The 9,280-nt window shown below is 40.7% G+C and overlaps 1 protein-coding gene across 7 annotated transcripts in view; it reads right to left on the reverse strand.

Annotated features, from left to right (window-relative positions):
* Window positions 1-4,272: 4,272 nt before the first annotated feature.
* The window catches only part of LOC147020195 (sodium- and chloride-dependent creatine transporter 1-like), a 119,131-nt gene continuing 114,123 nt past the window's right edge, over window positions 4,273-9,280 (reverse strand). For 5 of the 7 annotated variants that reach the window (XM_085895325.1, XM_085895320.1, XM_085895318.1 and 2 more), the window contains 3 exons: window positions 7,498-7,598; window positions 5,934-6,101; window positions 4,273-5,624 (listed from right to left, as the gene is read on the reverse strand). In XM_085895325.1, the coding sequence (XP_085751451.1) occupies window positions 5,535-5,624; window positions 5,934-6,101; window positions 7,498-7,598 (359 nt within the window). In that variant the 3' untranslated portion in view covers window positions 4,273-5,534. The remainder of the gene's footprint in view (window positions 5,625-5,933; window positions 6,102-7,497; window positions 7,599-9,280) is intronic. The other 2 variants (XM_085895323.1, XM_085895319.1) reach the window with 1 other exon arrangement.

Genomic DNA, 9,280 nt, shown 5'->3' on the forward strand with positions numbered 1-9,280 from the left:
GTTGCTGGTATATGTGCTTTCCAACAAAATGTCTCTGCAGCATAATTTATCTCTCCTGATGAAAGTCACATGATTTGCGATTCATTTGTCAGGCTACTTTGAGAATATTTACCTCAAATTGGGTTTGAATACCACAAGATAGTCATCATTCATTTTATTATCCCCCGCCGCGTGGCGGAAGGGGGATATTGTTGTCACCCAGGTCGTCTGGCTGTCCGTCCGGCTGTCCGTCCGGCAGTCAACATTTATAGCTGTGAGTGCGATAACTCATAAACTTGTTCACCATATCGATTTGAAATTTGGGTCACACATGTACCACCTGAAAAGGAAGAACCCTATTGATTTTGGGCGTGGCTGGATCCAAGATGGCCGACTGGGGCGGCCATCTTCAAAAAAGTTTTTTTCGCCATATCGATTTGAAATTTGACTTACACATGTACCACCTGAAAAGGAAGAACCCAATTGATTTTGGGCGTGGCCGGCCCCAAGATGGCCGACTGGGGCGGCCATCTTGAAAAAAATTTTTTTTGTAATAAATGGAAAACCGCTTATCTGATTTCAATTATTTTTGGTTACTACGTTCCTCACCCCTGGGGAACTTTTTTGAGATTATGACCAAATGGTGTCTTGTTTCCAATTCACCTTCCTCATTATCTGGAATATGTATGACCTTTTTCATTCAATGGCAGGGGATTCCCCATCTCTGATGGTATATTTTTTGTGGTGTTACCATCGGATGACTTTTGGTTTGCAATGTTCATGGAGCAGGTTTTGGGAGAGCAGTTTTAAGATGAATGCAATTTTTTATAAAGGTTATAAAACTCATTTCCCTGAATGGGTGAAGTTGCTTCACCTCACACACATTTGATTACGTCGTTAGAAAATTCGGGGTTAGCGACATCTGACGCTCTCAACAAATGGAACTTCACTCTCACTCACCGCAATGGTTACTTGCTAATATTTTCTGGTCATTCAGTCTTCAGTTCACCAGGTGTAGTCACCTGTGTAACTAAAGAGCTTTCTGTAAAGCACTGCTTTAATTCCGGTGTGGAGAGTGATTTCTGCGTAAACCACAATAACGCACCATTTAAAACAAAATTCAAACACTTCATGACGATTAAGCAAATCAATATTGCAACATTTCTTTTATTCCAAGACTTTATTTGCATGATCAAATTGTTTTGCTATTTCACAATGCCATTGATTGCAACACAATTTTTTTGCCCGAGTGAAGCTAGGCCAAGGCCATTTATTCCTGAAATGTAAAACACCCTGCAACCCATGCCTACAGAAAAAAAGTCTTTGGAACGCCAGCTGCATTTTCCATCCAATAGTCATAAAACTTTGTGAAAAAAAATTCTCCATGGGTGGTAGGCACTCGTATGTTGAAAGTTTCATGTTGATCGCTCAAGAGGTTGTGGAGAAAACAAATTAAAAAGTGAAAAGTAAAGCCCTCCTCCGACATTCCACAACATGGTCAAGGATAGTTGTGAATGCCAATTGCTCGTTGATATCCAATCCAAATTTGTAACTGGTTACTTCATGTGAGGTAATGATTTGCACTTTAGATGTTGGCTTGCAAATGAATGAATCACTATTGATAGCCCTTACTGTTATTAAACAGTTTTTCATCCAGTATTGCAAATACAAAGCTGTGTCCACCTATTGTATTAAAAATAAAAATAATGGTGCTCATCAAAATAAAAAGTTCCACCATTTTCAATTTTGATTTGTGATATTGCTTTGTACATCATACAAGAAAGCAGTTTGGATAAATTATTTGATGCATTCCAGTCAAAGGTTGCTTCGTAAAGTATAACCTTGTTCGACTTTCATATAGTCCCAATAAAACAACCAGTGTGTCACTCAGCAATCCATGGAGAAATAGCTGCACAATAATTATTTACAAGTCTTGCATTTTCTGTATTCCTTGCAGAGTAAACTGTAAGCATTTGCATTAGACCACATATTAGCATTCAGAATGGCTATTTGGCAATGTGGTTACTTTGTATAAAATCATGTATGGTAGTTATGTGGCCTCAGTAGTAGTACCTCTTTGTAGATTGGATGGTTTTATTATTGGGCAAGTCACTTTAATTATAATGTGCGATCATTTCATTGCTGTACATGTCATGACGAAGAATTAGTGCTGAAATTATTTTTATGCCTCCGCTGACGAAGTCATCAGAGGTGATGTTTTTGGGTTGCCAGTCCAGCTGTCCATCCGTCCATTCTTCTGTGATAGGTTTTCATTATCGTGATAACGTCTGAAGGGACAAGACAAAATATTAATGTAAAGATGAACTGGTTAGGTCAGGTCAGGTCAGGTCAGGTATGGGAGCACGCCAGAGCAGCGCGTTGCTGCGTCCACTTTCCGCCGGTACTCCAGGGGCCTCCTCCTGGCCATCCCCCAGGCAGATGCCTGGCCCATTCCCATTTCCTTGAGATGCCAATCAACCTGCTGCAATTACGAGGCATGTGATCAGCCCATTGGCCTTCTCCACTCACGAGGCTCCCTCACTGGTGGCTCGTTGTCCTGATGCTGATCCTGTTCACATGTCCATACAGCCACAGCTGACACGGACTATGCATGAAAGAAATCTCATTTGGGTCTCTCAGCAATCGCTCGTGGTCTGACAAGCAAAGTCTGACAAGCGATAGTCAAGGATTCTCCGAAGAGAGGAATTATCAAAGGAATTGGGTCATGTATGGTAGTTATGTCGATATCTACTCAGTGTAGGACTGAGTCTCGTATTTGTATCAAAGGAATTGAGTCTTCATCTTAGATCCCTGGTCAGAGTCCAAGTCTCACATCCGTAGAGCAAGACTGGAAGCACCAAGGACCTGAAGACTCAAATTTTCGTCCTTCTGCACAGGTACTGACAGTGCCATACCCCATGATCCAGTGAATCCATGACTCCCCAGGCCTGACCCACATGTCTATTGACCACTGGCTCACAGCCTCCAGAGACATGAATATCACTTCCAAGGTTAGTGAATCTCTTTGTGACTTCTACATCCTCATCACAAACAGGTACTGGCAAGATAGTAACATCCAATGTCATTTAAAGCCTGGATCTTCGTTTTGACCAAGGAAACCCATAATCCCAGTTTCTCCGACTCATTCAGCACCTCGAGCGCCCCCAAAAGGATATCCAGTGTCTCCGCAAAGACGACTGCATCATCTGCGAAATCAAGGTCAGAGATCTTGACATTCCCAAACAATGCACCACAGCTTGATCTCTCTGACATCCTCTCCAGAATCCAGTCCATACAAGCACTGAAAAGTGTGGGGGCCAATACACACTCCTTTTGAACTCCAGTAACAACTGAAAATAAGTCAGAGCTGGTATCACCACATCTCACAGCACTCTCAGTCCCAGAGTTGATTTCAGACATCAGATGGATCAGTTTTGGTGGCACCCCACGAAGACCAAGAATCCTCCAGAGGGCATCCCGATTCACTGAATCAAACACTTTACAGAGATCAACATCGGCTGCAAGCAGCCCCTGCCGAAACACATTTGCGTCCGTTGAGGACCCGAAGGGCATTTCATTGCTGTATATGCCATGACTAAGAATTTGTGCTTAAATTATTTTTATGCCTCCACTGACGAAGTCAGCAGAGGCGATATGCTTTTGGGTTGGCCGTCTGTCCGTGCTTCCGTGATAGGTTTTCGTTATCGCGATAACTTAAGAACATCTGAGGGGATCCAAGTCAAACTTGGTACAAGTATATGTAATAATGTAAAGATGAACTGATTAGATTATGGGGTGAAGAACCTGAGTTGACCCATGAGGGTCCCTCTATTCACAAAGAATAACAGAACAGACATTGTGCCTTGTCTGTCCCATGTTCCCATGTGAATGAATAAGATTCATAGTAATTCCAAACAAGGGATTTACTTTATATCTGTTACCTCGGTCTTGATGTGTGTGTCTGTCTCTTCCGCCTTCCCACTCTCTCTGTTGTGATAAAACTTTTGTTCATAAAAACCTGTACGTGGTCATTTGAGGTTCGGAACTTTGCTGTTAAGGGCGAGTGAATTGGCTTTCAAAATCTGGTAACGGGCGATTGAAAAACGCGCTTTCAAAGCACGCTTAGAAGATAAAAGCACGATTGGGAAACACATTTATTGTGCTATTAAAAGAGTAACTCAACACCTCTCATCCATGTCAGCCTTTGCCGCGGTTATATCAGAACGAGCTGATTTGTCACACGGTCACAGATGTTTCACCCCAATATGGGGCTGTTCAAAAATTGCGTAACGCTATTTTTTTTTTCTTAGGAGGTGCTTATGGATTTGATTAAACTTTACTAACACTTTTTATTCGACATTTGATTCGATTTTTGGGGGCCCTCATCATGAGCGCCCCCACCGCAGGTATCTGCAGGACAAAGGTGGTCCACCAGCAATCCCCTCCTTGTGAAACTGTCTAAATCCAGAACCACTGCTCACATCCACTCATTTATTCTTTTTATTTTTTTCCCCTGCCTTCCATACTCTATTCAAGCTCATTCATCTCTCCAGGTCTCCCAAACAGCTGTTCACCACCATCTCCCCCATCCATCCCCCATCTAAAATCATATTTTCTACATCCATTAACCCCCCCCCCCCATTCCTCCCAAAATTTTGCTTATGTATCCATATTATCCACCCTTTCCATTCTCCCATACTCCTCATTGTTACCTGCATCCCTTGTTTGTCCGTCTCCATCTACTTTCTCCTTCCACCCTGCTGTTTCCCCTTTTTCCTGTTGTTCCATTTGTTTTGTTGTGTTGTGTCCTGTGCCATCTGTTCTGTGCCATCGCTCTTCCAGGAGCCTAGAGCATGTTTTAAAAAAAAAGAAAGGTTAGAGGTCCCATTAGGTAAAAATTATGTTCTCTGCTAACTTGATGTGAACCATTGGTGGGATTTTGACCTAATTTGGTATAAGTACATATATTATGATGCAAAGATGAGATGATTAGATTTTGGCATCAAGAGGTCAAAGGTCAGAGATCATGTCAGGTAAATGTGATATTTGAGAACAACTGAAGGGATTTCAATCAAATTTGGTATAAGTATGTATAAACCTCCACAGTGCGTGGAAATGATAGACAATTTGTTACGTAAAGGTCAAGGTTCAGAATTTGCATTAACACTCCGATTGATGTAATACCATTTTGCTCTGGGATTTGAACTAACCTAAGTACATGTACCATGATGTATATGTATAGTTTAGATATTGAGGTTTTAAGTCGAAGTTGGAGAAAGTAAAGATTTGATGTGGGCGGAGGCGTATCTGTCCGACATCAAATTCTGTCTAGTTTAATCTTGGTGCGACTGCATAATCATGTAATGTTACCATTATATTAAACTTGATTATGAAGCAGAAACCAATTTGATTATTTACTTTGAGCATTTGGTATGAGCCAGCCAACATTATATCCTTAAACAAATTGCATTATGCCATTAGAAAAAGGAAATTTCAGGGGGGAGGGGGTAGGGTTGCTTGGAGTTGTGGCGATTAGACAGGCAAGCAAAGCATGTCTAGGTATTTTTGGTCTCATGATCTCGATCGATGGTCAGGTACTCCGCGTGATGGGGAGACCATATTGGCATTGTAAGGATGTTCCATCTCTGTTTCAATCGCCAGACATAGATAAAAAACACAAAAAAATGATTTATGACAAATGAAGAGTGACTTACTCATGCTGAAAACATAAATGATCAACCTCTAAATTGATTGGTCTTTCATCAATTTTCCAAAGGTTTGTAACCAAATAAATTATTTTAAAATCCACACTCCTGGTCGCATTCTATAAACTGACATTCAACTGAATGTAGGGTTTGTAGTACAGTTTGCTTGTTGAAAAACCAACACAGTATTCGGTAAAAAAAATCGGTATTAGGAAACTGCACAACGAGATGAGTGAAGTGCCAACATACCTCTTTTAAAGAGCCTTTTAAAGAGCTCAGCTTGTAGATTGCAATACAAGGCCAGCAGAGCATTGATGCCAAGGCAAAGCACCAACCTATTGCTTCCCCCCACCATGGATAAACGTAGGTGGTATAGATCAGTGGCTTGTAGTTGATGGTATGAAAGAAGAAAATTCCCTGGAGAGAAATGGTCATAAAATAATAATGTTTAAAAAAAAAAAAAACATGAACATGAGAAAGGCTCACAGCAATATGACAAAGAGTCGAGTGTAGGACTGAGTCTCGTATTGGATTGTATCAGCACAAATTAATTATTGGTGTTGATCTCTTTATAATTTCAATCATTGATGTGAGCATAATTGCTTTGACTTCACATGTCCACAAATATTGTATTGGAGAAACACGATGTGGAAATAAAATTCAATTCAATACTCCCAGGAAGTGGGAACATTATGACGACTGGACGGAATCGGGATGTTAGTTTTTTGGCTTAGATGTTAGATGTTAGTTAAAAAAAAAAAACTCAGAGCCGCAGGGCTTCAGGGGGTGGAGAGAATGCAAATTCTCTCGAAGTAAATGACGAGAAATACCTGCTCTCACTGGCAAATTCATTTTGCGGCCATGGCTTGTAATAAATACCCTCTCCCTCCGGCAGGGGTCACGAAACCATGTCCACTGTGCCATGTGCACTGGCAAAAATCGCAAGTCATTAACTCACCCTCACGGGGAGGGTGAAATTATTTTGTGCCTATTGATATGACGCTGGGCACTTCTCCACCAAATTTTGCACATGTGTTGGATAGATCGGCCAACCCGTTTTCTATTCTATAAGTAAATTGACAGACTGACACACTTTAATTTAATAATACGAGTACACGCATTCCCTACGAGAGCGGCAAGAAGGGTTATGTTATAATCCTGTCTGGGGTATAGAGCTTGCAATTGATCTCGGCTCGGGTCTGTTAGTCCGTGGTGGACGTGATTAAATATAGAATTCCTCAAAGATGTTGGGATTCCTCAATTTTTCAGTTTGGTGTTGAACAGCAGCAGCGACTGGTTAAAAAGGTAATCATGTGTGTTTGTCGTTTATTATATTTTTTACTTCTGGTGGGTTTGCCCCATGAAACGCCATGATAAGCTACACATTAATACAGTGTTTTTCCAAGGAGGAAAAAAACCCTTTGGGATGGGGGCTATTATTAGTATTAATATCGTTTTGTAATAACGTTAATACGTATACTATTATCATTGGTGTTGTTATTACTTTTATTAGAAGCGGCCTTGGAAAAAAAGCCACGATTAGCTATCTTAGCATGGAGAAACACCATAACATGGATTTTGTCCAAGGTGGAAAACTTCATTGGGGAGGGGGAAGGGGGGCGGTGCCAAATTAAGTTGCTCCAACTTCAAGCCTGTGACCCTTAATCCTCCTGTCAAGTTTGGTTCAGATTGGATAAGTAACGACCAACTGTATTGCGGTCAAAAAAAACATCCACCCAATTGCGTATTTTAGTATGTGATAAAAATGATGAAAAAGTAAGCATTGAAACAAACATCTTATTTCTGTCCTTACCCAGCAGACGGCCGGGGTGATGTATGCCCAACACCATTTCATCAATGGAAAGGGCCTATACCCAATCATGATTGCAATGTCATCCATAAACCTATCGGCACCTGCATACCAGATAAAAGAGCCATGAGATCCTCGGGCTGCAAACATTTAACTTGTATTAATAAGTGTGTGTGCGTGCGTGCGTGCGTGCGTGCGCGCGTGTGTCGGTCGCACGACTACAGTTCTGGGCAAATTTTGCATCCAGACTCGTTACATAGGATTAGCATGGCCCCAGTTAATGTATAGGAGTGTTTTTATTTTATTTTATGTTTTTAATCTTTGCTGGGGAGGGGAGAAGAGGGGACGCAAATTATCTTTGAAAATGTGTATCGGGTAGCGCCACCTCCAGGTGGGAGAGGGTATTGCAAGTCTCCACCATTTACAGTGCAGTATTCCTGTCCCCACGTTTTTCAGTCCCTTTAGGTGTTTTGAACTATAAGCAGTCGGTATACTTTGCTTCATACACGTAAACCCGGGTTTTTAATTTTTTTTGCCAATACATAGCTGTCGGTTACCTTTTCTTTTTGGGGGGGGGGGGGTGTATAGGCATGCGTCAGAAGAACATGTTGCATGATTTGAACAAGATCGCCCATAGAGTGATACTCTGCAAGTTCCTAAAAATGGGGTTAGCTCTTGTATAAATAGGCCTTATAAATTGTTCTTTATAAAGTGGATTTATATGACAATAATCTATCATGTAAAAGGAGCTTGGTCTTGGTGTATGTCCCTGTGTGGATGCGTCCAGGGGGTGCTTCGAGTATGAATTAAAAAAAAGTATTCTGGTTATTGTAATCAACTTGCAATTTCTGCTGTTATTCTATGGGATCGCATGTTGCATTTTTGAGCTTTTGTCAAAAAAAAAAGATGGAATTATTGTCCTCTTTGAATTAAATTATAATCACCAGAAAAAAAATTTGATACCCTTTTGAAAAATCTAAAGTGCGATATTACAGGTAAGATTGGATCTAATTATTTTTTATTATACTTTAAATTAAACAGAGCTCACATCATCGTATACTGGAAGATCCAGTGCAGATCCAGTTGTGGGTAGTTGATGTGGATGCAGTTACTTCATTGAATTGAAGTCGTAAGCAATCATTAAAAGTTCTGACTTGAATACTGTTAATTTCCGAAGTGTCCTTGTGAGAAAAAGCCAAACGGAAATGCAAGTTAAATATAGCGTCTGCTGGGAGCATCTGCTCTGTGTTTAGAGCATCCACTCTAAATCTGGGAGGTCAGAGGTTTGAATCCTGGTCAAGTCATACCAAAGACAGTAAAAGTGCTGCTTTCTTGCTTGATACTCAGGGCCGAATTTATGAAAGGTGTTTAGTTGAAGGGTTGTATGTGTATAGAATCGTTAATCGTGTGATTACTCATTCAAAGTTGGTCTCCAATTGCCGAAGAGTGATTTATCGAATGCGAAATCAAAATCGAATGACAAGCGTTAAAAAGACAAACTTTTACACGTCATGAGGGCATGTTTAAGAGTGCGTTTTCGGCCTTGCAACAAGCATTGCATGGTTGATAATCAGAAGTTTATATGGAACAGTATTATTTGATATTCAGCAAAAATAATGCAGTGAGAACTGAAGGTGTATTCTCATGTACTTGCTGGCAGTTTTAAGTTCACGTTAGAATCATGATAGGTGACACTATTTTGATTAAAGTAAGCTGTAAGGATTGCCAGAAACTGAAGTGATTACAATTCTAATTACAGTATTCTGCAGAGAATTACTCCTTGATA

This window comes from Eptatretus burgeri, chromosome 9 (genome assembly GCF_056783735.1).
Source record: "Eptatretus burgeri isolate ZD-2024b chromosome 9, Ebu_testis_v1, whole genome shotgun sequence".
NCBI classification, from domain to species: Eukaryota; Metazoa; Chordata; class Myxini; order Myxiniformes; family Myxinidae; genus Eptatretus; species Eptatretus burgeri.